This window comes from Mus pahari, chromosome 1 (assembly GCF_900095145.1).
Source record: "Mus pahari chromosome 1, PAHARI_EIJ_v1.1, whole genome shotgun sequence".
NCBI classification, from domain to species: domain Eukaryota; kingdom Metazoa; phylum Chordata; class Mammalia; order Rodentia; family Muridae; genus Mus; species Mus pahari.
The window spans coordinates 125956432-125977415 of record NC_034590.1 but is presented as its reverse complement, the minus strand read 5'-3'; the positions used below and the strand labels follow the sequence as shown (position 1 = coordinate 125977415).

Below are 20984 nucleotides of genomic sequence, written 5' to 3'. Positions count from 1 at the left end.
TTGTATTCTGTTGCTGATGTTCGCATCTATGGTTCCTGATTTCTTTCCTAGGGTTTCTATCTCCAGATTTGTTTCACTTTGTGTTTTCTTTATTGTTTCTACTTCCATTTTTAGGTCTTGGATGGTTTTGTTCAATTCCATCGCCTGTTTGCTTGTGTTTTCCTGTAATTCTTTAAGGGATTTTTGTGTTTCCTCTTTAAGGACTTCTACATGTTTAGCAGTTTTCTCCTGTATTTCTTTAAGTGAGTTATTAATGCTCTTCTTAAAGTCCTCTACCAGCATCATGAGATATGATTTTAAATCCGAATCTTGCTTTTCGGCTGTGTTGGTGTACCCAGGACTAGCTGAGATGGGAATGTTAGGTTCGGATGATGGTGAGCCATCTTGGTTTCTGTTAGTAAGATTTTTACATTTGCCTTTTGCCATCTGGTAATCTCTGGTGTTAGTTGTTATAAGTGTCTCTGGCTGGAGCTTGTTCCTCCTATGATTCTGTAAGCCTCTGTTAGTAGTCCTGGGTGTCCATCTCTCTCCTGAGTCTCATTGGTCAGAGTACTCTCTGCAGGCAAGTTCTCTTCTTGTGGGGAAAGTGCACAGAGGTCTGGCATTCAGACCTGCCTCCTGGCTGAAGATGAAGGCCTGATACAGGGTCTCTCCCACAAGATGTGTTTCCTCTGCAGTCTGAGTGCTCACCTGCACAGACTGGTCTCAGAGCGACCTGAGACACAAGTTGGCTCCCTCACCTTCTCTGGTGGTCAGAGCCCTCCCAGGCTGCCACCTCTACTCTGGGGGGTGGAAGGTGCTTGGATGTCTGGAGCCTGAAAGGGGGTCTGTCCCAGAAGCAGTGTTGCTTCTGCAGTCCACTTGCTCACCTTCCACAGTCCACATGTTCACCTGTGCAGACTGGTCTCAGAGGGACCTGGGACCCAAGATGGCTCCCTCACCTGCTCTGGTGATCCCAAGTTCCTGGCTATGCTAGGGCTGCCGAGTTTGTGCCCAAGATGACGTGGGGCTGGCACTGAACTTAATGAACCCAGCCAATGGTTGGGCAGGTTTCCTTTGTCCCTGATCCTGATGGCAAAAAACACTCTGAGTTTTTTGGAACAGATGTTGAGTTCCACTCACCAGTGATCCCAAGATCCTGGGTATGCTAGGGTCCACTGAGTTCGCACCCAGCACGGCACAGGGCTGGTTCTGACTGGAATGAACCCCAGCCACTGGTTGGGCAGGTTTCCTTTGTCCCTGTTCCTGCTAGCATAAGACCCTCTGGAATTTTTGGAGCAGATGTTGCATTTTACTCACCAGTGATCTCAAGATCCTGGGTGTGCTAGGGTGCCTGCAGAGTGGAGAGTCCTCTGGGGACCTTGGGACCCTTTGCCAAGTTCGTGCCCAAAATGGTACAGGGCTTGGAAATATTCTTATTGGCCTGATGCTGACAGAGCTGATTATTCTGATTATCCTGGCATTCAGCCAACATAATGACATTTTTATTTTTTATTTCTTTACTCATCAATACATCTTTCCAAAAGTATTCAAATGGCTTATAAAATGCATAGCATGCAGCAAGATAAAATAAATTAAAAATGGGGAGTGGGAGTGAGTTTTTGGCAAAGGGAGAATATCTGTAGGTAGATAGTAGTAAGGACCAGGGCATGGCCATTTATATGATATTTGTTTTGCAGTTGTTTGGAGCAGATGGTCTCAGGTGGGAGAAGATTCTTCACTAAGTATTTACTTTGTGAAATAAAGGAGTTTCCTCTGAGGGCAGGTCTAGACATTTTTGAGTATAGATGTTCAAAGAAAGATGATGTTACAGGAGAGCAAACCTATGCAATGTTTTCAGCTCAAAATTGAAGACATATGCCAACATTTTTGAGTTTAATTAATATCACCTCCCTCCTCAAGTATTAGAAGTTAATATATGCACAATCACTAGAAGAATATTGTGTATACAAAGTATTGTATGGTAATGATCAACAGTACTTTGCTTGTGAACAATGGAACAGTGAATGGAAGTGTAATCCTGCAGGCTGAAAGGGTGTGTCTTCAATACCTGCTTAGTGGGTGGCTTAAGTAAAGTTGTTGCATCACCACAGACTGCCTGTCTGTCTATAAATAAGGGCAATAAGAAAGTGTACTGTGATCTAGTATTTTAACAAGTAAATGAGGCAATTTATAGAAAATATCTGCATCACTACTTACCACAATGAATATTCAATCATCAGTGATTATTGTTAATGGATAAAACAATAGTGAATTTGAATATAGAGCTGGCCTTTATTTTTGACTGTAGGATTTGATGGTACCTTCTTCTGGTCAATGTGCTGACTAGCAGAGATGGTTTTATAGACAAAAAGACTGAGCAGACAGGTGTGATGACACACACACACATTCCCATATGTCAGCCTTGGGAACAGAGACTAGAGAATCAGAAGTCCAAGGTCAGCTTGGTGACATAGTAAGTTTGAGAAGGGCTGCACAGTGAGACACTTTCTCCCTCTCAGTGAAAAGTGTAGAAACAGAATACAAATTAGGNTGGTCGTTTCAAAGTTATCTTTATTCTGAAGCAAATGCAACTTCCATTAAATTCCAGCCCATCTCCCCTTTTCAATGATATAAAAAAATCCTACTTCATATTGACTCTTAATTCCCAACACGACAGAACTTAGGATTTTATGTCAAGGTAAAGATATTTATTTACTTTGTAACATATATATTGTGTATGTGTTTTCGTTTTTTGTTTTTTAAACTGACAGCTCCATGAATACATGGATCCTCCTGGTTTTCTTCAAAGAAATTAAAGAAGTCTGATGCATAATGAGCAGACCTTCACAAAATATATTAATGAATACAAATTATTTTAACTGTTATTCTTAGAGCATGTATATATATTCTTTAAGCCTTCATATATACCTTAAACAACTTGGTCATACTTTTATATCTTATAAAAACCTTTCAGTTTTTTATTCTGTCAAAAATATACATTTAACATTTAAACATAAAGCCTTAGTTATTAAAATGATTACTATCTTTGTAAAAGTATATACTGATTGGGAGGTAGTGGCACAAACTTTATTTTTTTCATTTATTTATTTATTTATCCATTCTACATCGTTATCACAGCCCATTTCTCTCCTCTTCTCTTAGTCTTGCCCTTACCAATTCCTCCCATCATTACCTCCTCCCCATATCCTCATAGAAGGGAAAGCCTTCCTTGTGTATCACCTCACCCTGGGACATCTGCCCCATCAGCACTAAAAGAGTCTTCTCCCACTGAGGTCAAACCAGGCAGCCCAGTTAGGGGAAGGGGATCCAATGGCAGGCTACAAAGACAGAGACCGCCTCTGTTCCAATAGTTATGTGACCAACATGGTTAAGCTGTACATCTCCTAAAAATATGTATGGTGGATATACATTCATTCTGCCCTGCATGCTTTTTGGTTGGTAGTTCAGACTTTGTAAGTCCCTAGGAGTCCAGGTTAGTTGACTCTGAAGTCTTAATTATTATTATTATTATTATTATTATTATTATTATTATTTTCTTTATTTACATTTCATATGTTATCCCCTTTCCTAGTTTCCCCTCCGAAAACCCCTATCACCTCCCACTTCCCCGCTCACCAGCCCATCCACTTCCGTTTTTTTTTTTTTTGTGTGTGTGTGTGTGTCCTTGACTCTTTCATTTCACTTACTTCTATCCCCACTCTTCTACAAGACTTCTACAGCTCTGCCTAATGTTTGGCTGTGGGTTTCTGCATCTGTTTTAATCCATTTCTGTGTGAAAACTCTCAGGACAAACTTACGCTAGATCCCTGTCTGGAAGAATGGCAGAACATCATTAATACTGCCAGGGCTTGGATCTCTATCCAGGTTTATCACTGTGCATATTGTAGGCAGGACAAAGTTTAGGTTTAAGCTTTGTGAATGGTTTAATGTTCCCCTCCCTCCTCTGGGAGTCCTCCAATGCTGATAGAGGTGGCCACTTCAGTCTCCACATCTCTTGCTAGTAGGAATATCAGCTAGAGTCATCTCCAATGACTCCTCAGAGCCTTTCCTTTATCAGGTCTCCAGCTAGTCCCAGAGGTGCTCCCCGCCATCATATCAATTCTAACTCCCAGCTCTTTCCTGTTTCCCCTCCCCATAACTGATCCACATTCTCATTCTCCTCCTCATCCCCTCTCCCACAGACACAGAGTTTCCTCTCTCATTCTACTTCTGATGACTTCATTGTATATCCCTCATTTATACATCCTTCCTTGGGCCATCCATTTTACTCAGTTTCTTTAGGTCTCTGGATTGTAGCATGCTTATCCTGTACTTTATGTTTAATGTGCCATTATAAGTGAATACATACCATATATATTTTTCTGGGTCTGAGTTACCTCACTCAGGATATTTTCTAGTTTCATTCATTTGCTTGCAGCTTTCATGATGTCTTTATTTTTAGTAGCTGAATAGGGTTCCAATGTGTATATATACCACATTTTCTTTATCCATTCTTCAGTTGAGGGACATCGAGGTTGTTTCCAGTTTCTGGCTATTATGACTAAAGCTGCTATGAACACAGTTGAGCAAGTGTCCTTGTGGTAGAGTGAAGTATCTTTTGTGTATATGGTCAGGAGTGGTATAGTTGGGCCCTGTGGTAGAACTATTGAAAATTGTCTGAGAAACTGCAACATTGATTTCAACAATGGTTGTAGAAGTGTGCATTCTCACCAGCAATGAAGGAGTGTTATCCTTGCTCCACATCCTAATCAACATGTGCTGTCACTTGAGCTTTTGATCTTAGCCATTCTGATGTGTATAAGATGGGAGCACAGAGTTATTTTGATTGATTCCTATAATGTTTAAGTACATTGAACATTTCTTTAAATCTTAGAATTCTTTAACTCTGTAGACCTTTTTATCACTTGGGTTGTTTGGTTTTTTGAGATCCAGTTTATTCAGATCTTTACATATTGTAGATACTAGTTCTTTCAATTGTAAAAGCGGTCAATACTTTTTCCTCATTTTGTAGTCTACCGTTTTGTTCTATTGATGATATACTTCACCTTGCAAATCTTTTCAGTTTCATGAGATCTCATTTATTAATTGTTGATCTTACAGACTGAGATATTGGTGTTCTGTTTAGGAATTTGTTTCCTGTACTGATGTGTTGAAGGCAGTTCCCCAATTTCCCTTACATTAGACTTAGTGTGCTTAGTTTTATGTTGCAATCTTTAGTCTACTATATCTTGAATTTTGTGCAGAGTGATAGACATGGATCTATTTGCATTCTTCTACATACAGATACCCAGTTAGACCAGCACCATTTGTTGAAGATGCTGTCATTTCCCCACTATTTGGTTTTGGGTTCTTTGTCAAAGATCAAGTGTCCATATGTATGTGTGTTTATTTCTGGGTCTTCAATTTTATTTCATTGATCAACTTTTCTGTTGTAATGCTAACATCATGCAAGTTTTTTGTATAAGTATTGCTTTGCAGTATAGCTTGATAACTAAAGGATTTATTTTATTTTACAGAATTATTTTTATCTGTCCTGGGTTTTTTTTTTTCCATAGGAAATTGATAATTTCTCTTTCAAGGTCTGTAAAGAATTGTGTTGAATTTTTTATGGGAATTGCACTGAATTTTTAGATTGCTTTTGGTAAGAAGGCAATTTTTACTATTTTAATCCTATTAAATAATAAAATCCAGGAGCATTAGAGATATTTCCATCTTCTGATATCTTGTTCAGTTTCTTTGTTTAGAGTCTTGACATTCTTATCCTAAAGGCCTTTCATGTGCTTGGTTAGAGTTAGACAAAGATAGTTTATATTATTTATGGCGTCTATGAAGGGTGTTGTTTTCCTAATTTCTTTCTTAGCCTGATAATATTTTATATAAAGGAAAGCTACTAATTTTGTTTCGATAGTTTTATATCTAGCTACATTGATGAAGGTTTTTTTTTTAAGGTGTAGGAGTTCTCTGGTAGAATTTTAGGGATCATTTCTGTATAATATCATATCATCTGTTTATTTATTTATTTATTTATTTATTTATTTATTTATTTATTTATTTATTTATTTCAGCTTCCACCAGTGCTGTTAAGTTGCTAGTATGAGATCTTTGCCATTTCTTTACAAAGGCCCTTAGTACTATGAACTTTATTCTTAACACTGCTTTCAATTTGCCTCATTAGTTTGAATATGTTATGTCTTCATTTATATTCAATTCTAGAAGGTCTTCAGTTTCTTTCTTGATTTCTTCCCTGACCCAATAATTATTGTGTAGAGAGTTGTTCAGTTGCTTTGACTGAAGTATCAATTTCTTCTATTGTATGTTTTATGCCTGAGAGTCTTGCTTCCACCTCTCATATTCTGTTGATGCTTACATATCTCTTGTTTTCTTCACTAGGTTATCCATCTCCTGGATTCCCACAGGTTGTCTTTTTCTTTATTGCTTCTATTTTTGTTTTTCGATCTTGAAGAATTTTGTTCTTCAAGAACAAAAATTTAATTGTAATTTTCTGTATTTATTTAAGAGACTTATTAATTTCCACTTTAGAGTCATCTATCATCATTATAAGGTTGGATTTATGGTAATTTTTTTGTATGGACAGGTCAATGGTGGATGGGGAAGGATCTAGAGCTGGATGTTCCTGTGGACCTTGTGAAGTCAGGAAGAGAGTTTGCTGGACAATATAGCTTCAAGAATATAAATTATTTTATCCGTGATTACACAGACTTTTTAAAATGTAAATATTTAATTTAAAAATATGTATCTGTGTGTATATTTGTATAGCTCTCCTCCTTATAGGTGAAATTTCATGAAGCTTTGATCTGCTTGTCAAGTGGGCTGGGCACTGAACTGGGATCTTCTGTAAGAGTAGTGCATGCTAATATCTCTTCAGCCACCACTCTGCACCTCCACAAACTCCTGAGCACATATCAAGTTACTGATTCAGGAGAAGATAAAAATAAGATTATGCCATAAGAATACAAAAAAAGAAATAAAACATTCATATTAACAAGAATTCCAGATTTGGGAATGAACATCCAGACACTAACCATTATTCCATCATTAAGTCATCTTTTGCTAATCATCAAAGTTTTACTTTATTTTTTTATCTAAACATATATGAGATAAAATTTATATTTTATTTCAATCATGATGAGAGGTCAAGTAAATGATGTTTTACTTGTCCACATTCCAGTGTTTCTGTGTGGCAAATGACAAAGATAGAAAGGCACAGAGCCAGACATGGCCTACTGTCCAGAGAGAACCCATGTTTGTTAGAATTATAAATTCTGATGCCATCTCTGTCTCTTAATGAGTTTTGTACACTTGTTTTGGACTAACTTGATTTATGCATCTCCATGACTGATAATGGTTTGGCCTGTAGGTCTGTTTCATAAACCCAGTGGGACACTTTTTGAGGGAACTATGTTTCTTTGTAAGGCATTCTCTATTGGATATAGGTTCTGGGTTAGAGATAGGCAGTTGTCACTACTACCCATCTTGGTGCTGGGACCATCTGACTTAGACCTGTACATGGTGCCATTATCCCTTTGAATTCACAAGTGCATCAGTTCTCTTGTGTCTCAAAGGCCTTGTTTCTTTTCTGTCCGCCATATGCTGTAGCTCATCTTTCTGCCACCTGGTCTCTAGAGGCCCCAGATCACTGAGGGGAGGGATTTGATGGAGACCTCCCATGTAGGATTGAATATTACAAGATCTCCTAATTCTTATATGTGGATCAGTCTCTGTATTTGTTCCTATCTACTGCAGAAGGAAGTTTCTGAGATGTGGGCTGAGCACGACACTGATATATGTGTTGTGGTATATAATAGAATGTTGTCAGGGGTCATTTTATTACTACATCCCTTTAGCAGAAGAGTAGTATTTGATTTCCCTAACATACATAGACTCTCTGATCTTAGGTTTTTGGCCACCTGAGCAGTGTCAGGTATTGATTCCTTTTCATGGAATGTGTCTTAAATCTAATCATGTAGTGGTTGATAACTCCCAGAGTTTTTGTTCCTCTATTGCACCAATGTATATTATAGGCAAACCACTATTGTAGACCAAAGGGTGGTAGCTGAGTTGGTGTTTACCTTCTCCTGTGATAGCATGCAGAGTTCTTTTCTGTATCATGAACACTGGTCAGTTGGAGTTAATCTTCTAGATTGGCATCATACTTCTCTGTGTTCAATGGTTTATGTAGGTGTTATCTTCAGCAGTGGGATCCTGATGTAAATTTGAGAAAATTAATCAATTTCCTTGGCAATAATCTGAGTTGTCTGGGGCTTTTCACTTGGTCTTTCTGTTCAACAACTTAAAATGTAACGTATTATCAGCATGGGTGGCTACATTTAGTGATGAGAGATGTATAAGTTGGCACCTCATATTATTTGATAATTCTTAGTATTTTGACTGTGGTATTGTAATCTTAGTTAACAAGGAGAAACACAAGGTTCAGAAAGATTGTTCAAAGTGTGAAAACATTTTATATATACTATTGTATAAATTGTTTCTGTTAAACCTTTTAATGGCTGCACATGAATTCAACATACAACCATAGTAGTGGACAAGCAAAGGTTTGGAAGTTCCTGAGAAACTTAACTGTAGATCAGAATTTGCCTGTTTCCTCATTAAGAGACCTTGTGGGGTGGCTCAGTCACTTTATCTCTTTGTCATTCTTTAGTCAAAAGTGGTTTTAACACAACATTTTTGTGCTATACAGGATTTTTAGTTNAAGCAAAACCAAGCTTGTGAAAGTTGAAAAGTGTTTTGCAAATGAGGCTCATTACTGAGAATCAAGCAGTTTGTAGTCATGCTAATCTCCAAAAATATCTTATTATTACTCTTATTTTATTTTCTCAGGTGACCTTGGCTTTATGGCAGACAATGGCACCAGANTGACAGAATTTATTCTCATGGGATTCCAGCTTCAGGCAGAGCTACAGTTGGGTCTCTTCTTCACATTTTTGGCCTTTTATCTCATCACCATTGTTGGAAACCTGGGCATGATCATGCTAATTCAGAGTGACCCTCGGCTCCAAACACCCATGTACTTCTTCCTCAGCCATCTGTCCTTCCTGGATGTTTGCTATTCATCTGTTATTGTGCCACAGATGCTAGAGATCTTGGGGAATAATAAGATGGTCATTACTTATGAGTGCTGTGCTACACAGTTCTTCTTTTTCACCTTGTATGCTAGTACAGAGTGTTTCCTTTTGGCTGTGATGGCTTATGACCGCTATGTGGCTGTATGTAACCCCCTCCTTTATGCCATGGCCATGACACCTCAGACTCGTCTGGGGCTGGTTGCTGCAGCATACTCTGGTGCAATGGTAAACACTGTGGTACGAACTGCGTGTACTTTTTCCATTTCCTTTTGTAAATCTAACCAAGTTGATTTCTTATTTTGTGACCTCCCACCCCTGCTGAAGCTTGCCTGTAGTGAGACCAAGTTACGGGAACAAGTAATCTTCCTTTTTGCTTTTTTGGTCATCACAACTAGTGTTTCAGTGATTCTTGTATCTTATCTATTCATTATCTGGGCTATTCTTAAGATTCGTACAGCAGGAGCCAAAGCCAAGACCTTCTCTACTTGTGCATCTCACATGATTGCAGTGGCTCTTTTTTTTGGAACAATCATATTTATGTACTTGAAAGGTAACATGGGCAAATCCCTCTGGGAAGACAAGATTGTGTCTGTATTCTATACTGTGGTGATCCCTATGTTGAACCCCATGATCTATAGCCTGAGGAACAAGGAAGTGAAGGAGGCTCTGAGGAAAGCTTTCAAAAGAATTAAGGTTTCTCAAGAAAGTAAGCCTTAAACTTTATCATTCCGAAGTTCCTATCTGTTGGGCCTTTGCTTTATCTTCTTAATATATATGACTTTGCTCTCAGAATGCACTGATATATTGAAGCAGAAAATGCAAGTTTGGCTTCTAAAACTTAATTAGATCGATAATTTTGAACAATAAACATTTTGTATCATTTCCTTACACAAATGCATTTTTCATTTATTGGTTGAGATTGTATCCTGCTTGTGAAGAGGACTCAATTCAGTTCCCAGAAACCATACTATACTGTTACTATAGCTCCAGATTCATGGGAATATTCTTACTTCCATATGCACTGTCTCTCTCCCTCTATACTCTCTCTCACATACAACCTACATGATTACATAACTAAAAATAAATTTTTTTTTCTGATTTTTTAAAACTGGTTTTATTTACTTATATTTCAGCCTTTGCCCCTTCCCACTGCTGATTCCTCCCTTCCCACAGTTCCTCATTCTATTCTTCTTCTCCCTTGCCTATAAAATGGTGCTTTCTTTCTCTCCTACCAGGCATTCCCTTTGACTTCTTCAATCCTTCCCCTAATTCAATCATAGGGGTTCCCAACTTCAGTCCAATGGTTGGATATATCTGTACCTGTCTTAATCAGCTGCTTGTAGGGCTTCTTAGAGGACAGCCATGCTAGGCTCCTGTATGTAAGTATATCATAGTATCAGTAATAGTGTCAGGCTTTCATGCTCCTCCTGCTGCCATGAGATGGATCCCAAATTGGTCCAGTTATGGGACCACCTTTCATTCAGTCTCATCTCAATTTTTGTCACTGTAGTCCTTTTAGGACGGAAAAATTCTGAGTCATAAATTTTTGACTATGGGTTGGTAAACCATTCCCTTCACTTGTGGCCATTTCAATCTACTAGAAATGGACTCTTCCAGTTCCATCTCCCACTGTTGGAAATGAAAAAGAAAAATTTCTGGCTTCAAGGATTAAAAGTTTAGATCCTTTTCCCATATCAAAAAAGATGTGCTCAATGTCAATGACTTTTATAAATGGATATGGTCTAAAATGTAATATTTATTTATTTACTTATTTTCTGTATATTGTTGATTCTTATTTCAGCTACTTTGCTGTTTCATATAAAACTCATTTTTTGTACCTAGAACAATGTCAAACAATGTTTCTTAGGTGATTAAGATAAACTTTTGGTTATGGATGGTAAAACAGATATTAATATAGGACAAAAAGTGAACATTCACTCATAACCAAGTTAGGTATTTTTTGTGATGGAATATAAGTAGCTTAAAAGCAAAATGAAGCCTGGATAGAAATGAGTTATGATTGAGGAATGCTCAACTACAGTAAGTTTTCTTAATTTCCAAGACAGGATATAGTCAAGATATAACATAAAAGAAGGAAGAAGTAATGATTTAGATTAATACTGGAAAGAGTTCAATGTTAATGTATGGATGGCCTGAATAGTAGATATAGCATTGTATTGTTTCTTGATTACCAAAAGTCAGAAGTTTTATCTGTCTCTCAAAATTATTTATGAATAGATGCTTCAATTAATCCATGTTACTTTCTACTCTATAGTGGTGGACACCACTATCTTCTCTCATCTTCTCTAGACATATACTTTATTGTCAGAAGACAGAGTAGAATGAATCTATCACCTTTTAATGACCTCTGTTATCTGCTAGAAATATTACCTGGAGATATCTCTGTGGAGACTTTGTAACCTTATTCATCAATTCAGGAAATATTTAGAGGCTACTGTGTATTAGATATGATGTTTGATTTGAACATCGTAATAAATAAAATATATTTTATCCTGAATGGAATTTGAAACCTGGGGAATAGTCTGATATTAGTCTACTACACAGGAAATTAACTTTTACAGGTTTGGAAAGTGGAAAGGAAAAACAAAAAAAGTCACAGGATTTTGTTAAGTAGTGTTTTAAGGTCTTAATATAGAGGCATGACTTAAAAAGCATCACCAGAGAACTAACAGGTAGGCAGAGATCTAATGACTTATTTATACTGTCTTCCTTATTTGGTAAGACAATATCAGACTGGGATAATGGTGAATGCAAAATTCTGTGAAGTAAAATCAGAGTGAGGGAATCTTAGTGCAAAATGCATGTGGTTAATTCAGGAGTAGCTAATTACAGAGCCATTCAAGTTTGCTTGGAATTGTGAATTTTATTACAAGGGCAAGATTGGAAATGCTAATTATGAATTTTTGAAAGCTCCCTTTCTTTGTTGGCTTGGAAAGGAGGCTAGTGGTGATGGAGATAAAGGAGTATAGACTCAACTGACATATTCTCCTGCAAGGTGATATGTTTCTATGAGACACCATATAATGCTTCTCATGTTAGTTTTAGTAATGGGGAAACTAGGAGGCAAATAACTATGATGTGGAATTAGTACTGTTTCTTAGCAAAATAGTAAAGTTGACAAAATATATTTGATATCTGCCTTTGTATTGGTGTGTATGACCTTGAATAATGTCAGATATTTTTCAGGTACATAGACTATTACAGTTGTGATGGTTTGAATAAATATGGCTCCATAGACTCATGCATTTGAGTGTTTGGTCCATAGGGAGGGGCACTATTAGGAGATGTGCCTTTGTTGCAGGAGGTGGTCTTGTTGGAAGAAATGTGTCACTGTGGGGGTGAACTTTGAGCTCTTTAATGCTCAAGCTATGACCAGTGTGGCACACAGTCTATTTCTGTTACCTTTAGATCAAGATGTAGAACCTCATCTTTTCTAGCACCATATCTGCTTGCATGCTGTCATGTTTTCCTTTATAACAATAATTGATTAAACTTCTGAAACTGTAAGCTAGCCCTGTTAAATGTTCTCTGGTATAAGAGCTACTGTGGTCATCGTGTCTCTTTACAGCAATGATACCAAGACTGAAGCTGATACCAGGAATAGGGTATTACTGTGAGGATCCTGACTGTACTCTTGTTTGGAGGAATGTGAATTCTCGAACTTTGGAATAGAAAAGCAAAGTGGGGCTTAATGAACCACTCTAGTAGGAACATAGAAGATAGTGATGATGAGGGTGATTTGAACTGGGGTGGTCTGACTCAAGAGGTTTCAGAGAATATTAGTATCTGGCTTAGAGACTCTTCTTGTAATATTTTGGTGAGGAATTGGCTACTTTTTGCTTTTGTCTGAAAAGTTTTCCTGATGTTAAAGTGAAGAGTCTTGTATTAATTGCCTTGATAAAGGAAAACTTAAAACAGCCCTGTATAGACTTTGTCCTATGGCTACTAATGTTTCCTCATATGAGGAGTGTTTTGATGAAAAGAAGCAAGCTCAGCAAGGAAAAAAACAAATGTATGGTTCAAGGAGAAAGGTGGCACCAGGGAGTAGAGTCAAGTTAAATCCCAAGTTCAAGGAGATAAGCAGAATAAAGATATTAAAAGAAATAAAGGGAGTGGTGACCTTTGGACTAGATCCCACCCAGCAGCTAAGCTTTCAGCTTGTAAGAAAGGATTAATGATAATGATAATGATAACTCATAGCTGGTGTGGTGGTATATACCTTTAATTCCACTCAGCACTCTAGAGGCAAAGGCAAGCAGATATATGACTTCAAGGCCAGTATGACTTACAGAGGAAATTCCAGGAAAGTGAAGCCTAGGCAGAAAAAAACCCATGAAAAACAGAAAACTGGTTAAGATGCCGTTAAACAAGAGGGCCATGTTCTAGGGCCAGCAAGCAGCAGAACTTGGCAGATTCAGAAATGTGATTTTGACTTTAGAGTCAAGGATAGATGAAAGTCCCTCTATGACTAAGGAAAGCTGTTGATCCAGGTATGTGGCAGGGGTGTACCTGCATGGAGGCCCAGAGAGGCCAATGTGTAAAGTTATAAAGGTAAAGTCTTGATTGCCTTTGAGACCCCAGGATGTTAGAATTGCCAGAACCTTGAAATTTCTTTCAACCAGGATTGCTGCTAACAGGATGTGAAAGGAGCCCAAAAGAAAGAAATGTATTGCAGTCAACAGTGCTGAAGTAGACAGATATTTATAGTGTTTTGGCATCAGAAATGATGAGGCAGAATTTGTAGTTTGTCTACCTGTTTTTTAGTTTTCCTTTGGTCCAGTGTTTCCTCATTATGCACCCCCCTCCACTTTTGGGAAAGACATTATATATCCTATCTCCTTATTTTTTAGAATTATGGGATCTCTTTTTTATTTTTATTTTATAGGGAATTATAGTTAAGAGATTGCAAAAATCTCAGAAGCGAATTTGAACTTTGGATTTTAAAACATTGTTTAAACTGCTTAAACTATGATAGATTTGAGGACTTTTGATGCTGGACTAAATGATTTTTGTACTATGTTATGGGTACAAGCCTTTGGAGTTAGGGAGTGGAATGTGATGGTTACATTATGTACAGTCCCCATATACTCATGTGTTTGAATGTTTGGCTTATATGGAGTGGCACTATTGAGAGGTGTGGCCTTGTAGGAGTCAGAGTGGCCATGGAAGAAATGTTTCACAGTGGAGATGGATTGGAGAGCTCCTATGCTCAAGCACCTCTCAGTTGGCAGAAAGTATTTCACCTGCCTTCAGATCAAGATGTAGAACTCTCATCTTTGTCCCCAGCATTATGTCTACTTACATGCTGCTAGACTTCCCATTATGATGATAACAGAATAAACTTTTGAAACTATAGCTCCGATTATTTTATTTTTTTCCTTTATAAGAGTTTCTGTGGTCATTGGGTGTCATCACAGCAATATAACCCAAACCATGATACCAGTTTTCAAAGTGGTTATTTTCTTTAACTAATCTCCTGTTCTATGTATGCTATGTGATGATAAAGCACTTTAAGAAATCATTCATTTCAGGGAAATTTTAAATAGAAGACAAATGTAGAAAGTATTAGATTAAGATGTTCTCTCTTGGTGGGAGTGGGAATTAGTTAACTCACTTTTTCTACAGTTTCTACTTGGGTAAGTATAAACCAAATCTACTTATGGTTGAGATATATTTTATAATAAATGTGTATGCTTATTAAAATATATAAAAACACAATTAAATGAATGATTTTCTTAGTATTTGGTTCATGTACAAACACTTCTAGAATAATAAGACGAAGTAAAATGAAGTTTTAGTTATTTTAGATGTTGCATTATTTGTATGTAAATGTGTGTTTTGCCTGCATACCTATCTAGGTAACATGTTCATGCAGTTCCCACAGAGGCCAGAAGACAGTACTGGACTCCCTGGAACTGGAGTTGTAGGTGGTTGTGAGCTGCCATATGGATGCTGGAAATTGAACGTTAGTCCCTATAATAACACAAAATTCTCATATCTACTGAGCAATCTGCCCAGGAACAAGAGTCTGTTAGCTTAAATTTTAAGATTGAGAGATGAAGAAAGTAGGTTTTCAAACTAAACTTTTAAAAACTGACAATTTCAAAAGTCTGTATTCCTCTCATCACTGATAAAATTCTAACCTGTGTCACTCACAGTGATTGTGATTAAGTATACAAGATCAGTACAGTACCAAATTAGTCTGTATCCCAGCATAGATTGAAGAAGAGTGCATGAAATTGCACTCCTAGCTGAGGAGATATTGGAAGTTGGTGGATGCCAGGGGAGGGAGAAAAAGTGTTGGTTTTTTTTTTTTTTTTTTTTTTTTTTTTTTTTGTGTGTGTGTGTGTGTGTGTGTGTGTGTGAGTGTGTTTGTGTGACCATGGGCCCTGAAAGCTAAACAATCTCAAGTAGATAATCCTACACTCCTGCACACACAGACAAAATTAAGTAAAAGCAGGGAGACAGAGGGGATGAAGAACATAAGGGGAACATTGGCAGGGATGAAATAAAGGATGAATTTGTTCAAAGGATTATATTTATGTATGAAATTTTCAAACAATTGGTATGTGCTCACTAATAAGTGGATATTAGCCAAAGAAGTACAGAATTCCCACGAAACAATCCGCAGAACTAAAGAATGCTAACAAGCTGAAGGGCCCAGGTGATAATGCCTCAATCACACTTGGGAGGGAGGAGATAGCAATCACAGGTGTGGGGGAGAGGAAGGGAGGGACTTGGGTGGGAAAGGCAATATGGAAGGAAAAGGTCGAACATGATCAGGTACGGGGGTTGGGGGGAGGAACTAAAATCCTCAGGGCCAGCTGAAAGAAGCAAAACAGGCAACCTTGGGAAGTAGGAGGTAGGGGAACCCTCTAGAATGCACCAGAGATCTGGGAGGTGAGAGACTCTCAGGACTCAAAGGGAGGGACCTTGGATAAAGTGCTCTACAGTGGCTAGGAGGAAATGTAGTGTCTACCTCCAGTGGAGGAACAGGATATCAAGTGGAAGAATGGGTTCCTGTCCCACAGTCAAAATCTCTAACTCAGAATTGTTCCTGTCTGAAAGAACTTCAGAAACAAAAATGGAGAATAGTCTGAGGAAAAGGAGGTCCAGTGACAGTCCCAAATTGGGATGCAGCTCAAGGGGAGGCCCCAAGGCCTGACACTATTACTGATGCTATGGTGTGCTTAAAAAATAAGACTGTATCATGATTGTCCTCTGAAAGGCCCAACAAGCAGTTGAAAGAGTAAGATGCAGATATTTAAACCCAACCAATGGACAGAAGCTGGTGCTCCCTGTGGTTGAATTAGGGAAAGCTGGAAGAAGCCAAGGAGGAGGGTGACTCCATAGGAAGACTATAAGTTTCAACTAAACTAGACTCCCAGGATCTCTCAGATACTGAGCCACCAACCAGGAAGCATACACTAGCTTATATGAGGCCCCCGGAGGACTGCAGAGTATGGATTCAGTTAGGGATGTTCTTATGTGGCCCTAGGGAGTTGGGATGTCTGGTAGTGCGGGGGTGGGTTGGTGACACCCTCTTGGAGATGGGTGGGGGGGACAATGTGGACTAGTTGGAGTTTGGAACTGGAGGGGAATAAAGTCTGGATTGTAAAAAAAAAGATTAAAGAATAAAAGTTTAAAAATAAAAATCTAACAATAAAAGTAGTTAATGAATGAATTTCACAGCACTAATAATTGAAAATTTTGCTCTCTTTCTACATATATGTATGTATATATAGAAATACATATATATATATATATATATATATATATATATATATATATATATATAAATTCAAATGAATGAATATAGATATGAGACTCCATTAATAAGATTCTCATTGTAACAGCAGGACTTATTGGTAAATGAAGGCATATAACCCATATATCTCAGGGTGCTATGCCCTTTAAATAAGTGTCTGTAGATCTTTGTGTGTGGAGTGTGAGATGAACAGATAGGCTTTGGGATATGTAGCTGGGGGAATAGTCGTCTTTTCTACTTTGTGACAAGGACCAGGTGCCTTGTTAAGAAGCCTCATAGGCAATAGAGGGTCTCTCCTCAGAGACCACTTTAATCACTGAATGGTGGGTCTCAGAGTTATTTATTTATTTATTTATTTATTTATTTATTTATTTTACATTTCAACACCAGCCACCCTCCTCCCAGTCTCCCTCTCACAACTCCTCCCTCTTTCGCCCTACCCTTCTTTTCTGAGAAGGGGGAATCCCCAGGTTTCCCCTCCCCCAAACACAAATCAAGCAACTGCAGGACCTCTCAGTGAGGCATGACAAAGCAGCCCAGTTAGGGGATTGGGATCCAGAGGCAGGCACTGGCTTCATTGAGAGATCCTACTCAGTTGTTAGGGGACCCGCATAAGGAACCAGCTGCACACTTGCTATTTATGTGCAAGGAGTCTATGTCCAAGATATGTTTACTCTTTGGTTGGTGATTCAGTTTCTGGGGCACTCCATGATACAGATTAGTTGATACTTGTTCTTCCTGTGGAGTCACTATCATCTTTGGGTCCTCTAGTCCTTCCCCCAGCTCATCCTGGACTCCCAGAGCTCCATCTAATGTTTGGGTGTGGGTCTCTATGTCTGTATTGGTCAGCTTTTGAGTGGATTTTCTCAGAGGACTGTTATGCTAGAATCCTGTCTGCAAGAATATCATAATACCATTAATAGTGTCAGTGATTGGTTCTCACCCATGGGATGTGTCTCCACTTAGGACAATCATTGGTTAGATATTTTTTATTTAACCAAATCTTTTTTTGCTTGTCAGAGTTACTATGCAATGCAAAAAAAAAAAAAAAAAAAAAAAAAAAAAAAAAAAAAAAAAAAAAAAAAAAAAAAAAAAAAAAAAAAAAAAAAAAAAAAAAAAAAAAAAAAAATTCACGCCATTCACAAATTTCTACAAAAGCAGTGATTGAACACTAATCTGCTTTGAACTTTTAATGTAGAATAAAAGTATATGTACTGTTCTGAAAGATTTCACAGTTTAGTGAAGGTGTTACCATTATTTTCAGGGAATCTCTGAGGAAATGTATGGTTCAGTTGCGTATATGTCTCTGTGCTCATTAAAATCCCTGTACCAATACAATATCTGGTGAGACCTTCTTATAAATTAGACTGTATGATAGGAAACAGCAGCAAGACTTGGGTCCTTCAGAATCTATATTTGGCCTTCGTGGAATCCTTCACATAAGTAACTGCTTAACTTCATCTTAATGATATCATACTAAAAAGAAAGAAGAATGCTAGTGAGTAATTAACTGGCAAAACATTTTTAAGTTGTCCCAAACTAAGCAAGTAAGAAGACACTGTAGTGATGAAGGGAGAGGCTTATATTGTACAATACTTCTTGGAGTTTTGGGTGACATATTAAAAAGAAAAAAAAGTCCAATTAGTTCAATTAGATACCCAGATAAATTCTTTGATATAGAAAACACAGTAATGCTAAGAGAAGCAAAGCCAACAGAAAAATGTGTTAAGGATTCGGGTCAGGTGAAGCAACCCTCCACCCTAGATTCTCTAAAGAGTAAGTAGGAAGCAGGGGTTGACTGACTGACAGGATGAAGTGAAAGTTAGGAATGGGAACAAGAATAAAGCATTGCAGAATTTTTAGATAAAGAGTTTAACACATTCATATATTTCCTTGCCTGGAATGACTTGTCTGCCTTCTCTCTGTTCATGGGTTCAGCATGGGTATAGTGCTGGTGTCTATTAGGATACACTGACAATTTTTATTAAGATGAGAAGCCTCTCACTCAGTGTTGTGTGCTGTGAGAAAACTGGCATTTACCAGTAACCTTCTTGAATGCAGCCTTGACATCCTTGTTTCTTAGGCTGTAGATTAGTGGGTTCAGCATGGGAATGACCATAGTGTAGAAGACAGACACAACCTTATCTTCTTCCAGGGATTTTTTTGAACCACTTCGTATGTACATAAAGCCAAGTGTCCCAAATAAAAGAGCCACAGCAGTGAGGTGGGAGACACATGTTGAGAAAGTCTTTGCTCTTCTACCTGAAGACTTCATTCTCATAACAGCTCTGATGATGAGCAGGTAGGAAATGAGGATGACTAAGGCATTGGCTAAAAATAAAAAATTCCCAAAGAAAATGATAATTTCAACATTTGTTGTGTCACTACAGGCCAGCTTCAGCAGAGGTGGGAGGTCACAAAAGAAGAAATCAATCTGATTTTCACAGAAGGAGAGAGAGAAGGTGCATGTGGTACGCAGGATGGCCCCACATACTCCACAGACATATGCTCCTACTACTAAACTCCAACATTTTCTAGGGCCCATGGCCACAGTGTAGAGCAATGGATTGCTAATAGCAACATAGCGATCATAGGCCATCGCGGACAGCAGGAAACACTCTGTACCTGCACAGATAGTGAAGAAGAAGAACTGGGCTGCACAACACCCATTGGAGATGACTGTTTTGCCTGTAACCAGTGTTGCCAGTATCTGAGGGGTAATGACTGAGGTATAGCAGGCATCCAATACAGAGAGATGGCTCAGAAAGAAGTACATTGGGATGTGGAGTTGGACATCTACATGGATAAGAATGACCATGCCCAAGTTTCCCAGGATGGTGACAAGATAAAAGCTAAGAAATACCAGAAAGAGGGGAATCTCCCACTTGGGGTGGTCACTAAAGCCAATTAGGATGAATTCATTTACTGTGGTGGCATTACTCTTGGCCATGGATTAAATGTAGAGGATAAGATTCTTCAGAGTATAAGAGTGAATTATAAAGAGACCACAACTGAAGGATAGTCTTTTTCTTTGTGATGAAAATTAAATTTATAATCAATTAGTATTTATAGAGATTATTTTCAGAAATCTTGAATCTTCATTTTTGTACAATAGTTTTGCTTTTTCAAATTTCTATTTCTGGGTATTTCTGATATAAATTTGGAAATTTCTGTAAAGAAAAGTGGCACATACTCCTCAGGTTTAGAAGGTACCAAAATGTGTGTTCCTCTATTTAAATACTCTCATATCTATTATGTAGGCATCTAGTTCATATATGATCCTCCATCCATCAAAAGTTCAACATAATATGTCACATTTCTTACTGGCTTTCTATTGCTTTTCATAGTATCTCTACTGACCTTAGTTTTAGCCTTCTAACTCTGGTATCAGTTTAATCTCCTTCCCACACAATGCCTTTCTGGAGTACAGAAATGGAGACCTGACTCTTCATATTGACTAATCCCTTGCAGTGCACATTCACATGCTTTTGTTATTATTTAACTATTCAGCAAGACAGATGATCTAGTATTAATTACTAAAATTGTTCATTTTATCTCAGTCTTTATCACTCCAAATCAATATGTGCCTTCTTTAATATATTACAGTTCATTTTTTTGCACTGCTTGTTACATCATAATTACAAGTATGTTCAAACTTGTAGTTATTTTTTACTTCAGAGTCTTTGGCCAAGTCATCAAGTCATGTAACTTCTTTGTGCCTCAATTGCTTTTGGTTGCAATTTACTTAGCATAAAAAGTAATTGGTTTCCTTATGATATATATATATATGCCATACTATACACATATACACAAACACACACACACACAAGTGTGTGTGTGTGTGTGTGTGTGTGTGAGTGTGTGTTTGGTGTCTTGTCTTGTTCTTATTTTTATGCTCCCCCTATTGGCCCCTGTCTCCTTCCATGTATTTTCCTGTTCCCTTTATTCCTTCATATAGTCTTTTTCCATGGTTTTATGACAGGAAACCATGACATTTGTGTATATGCATGCACACACACACACACACACACACACACACACACACACATGGAGAGAGAGAGAGAGAGAGAGAGAGAGAGAGAGAGAGA

General features: G+C 37.8%; 2 protein-coding genes across 2 annotated transcripts; one reads left to right on the top strand and one right to left on the bottom strand.

Annotated features, from left to right (window-relative positions):
* The first annotated feature begins 8785 nt into the window (after positions 1-8785).
* Positions 8786-9857, top strand: LOC110332482 (olfactory receptor 9I1-like). Its single transcript, XM_021213736.1, has one exon. It carries the CDS (start codon positions 8877-8879, stop codon positions 9822-9824), a length of 948 nt encoding a protein of 315 aa, XP_021069395.1. The 5' UTR covers positions 8786-8876; the 3' UTR covers positions 9825-9857.
* A 9044-nt stretch (positions 9858-18901) lies between these two features.
* LOC110334788 (olfactory receptor 9I1-like) lies at positions 18902-19846 on the bottom strand. The gene has a single exon (XM_021216738.1). The coding sequence runs from the start codon at positions 19844-19846 to the stop codon at positions 18902-18904; it is 945 nt and encodes a 314-aa protein (XP_021072397.1).
* Positions 19847-20984: the final 1138 nt, after the last annotated feature.

Coding starts and splice junctions, on each gene's coding strand:
- LOC110334788 (XM_021216738.1), bottom strand. CDS start 19,846: ATGGCCAAGAGTAATGCCACCACAGTAAATGAATTCATCCTAATTGGC.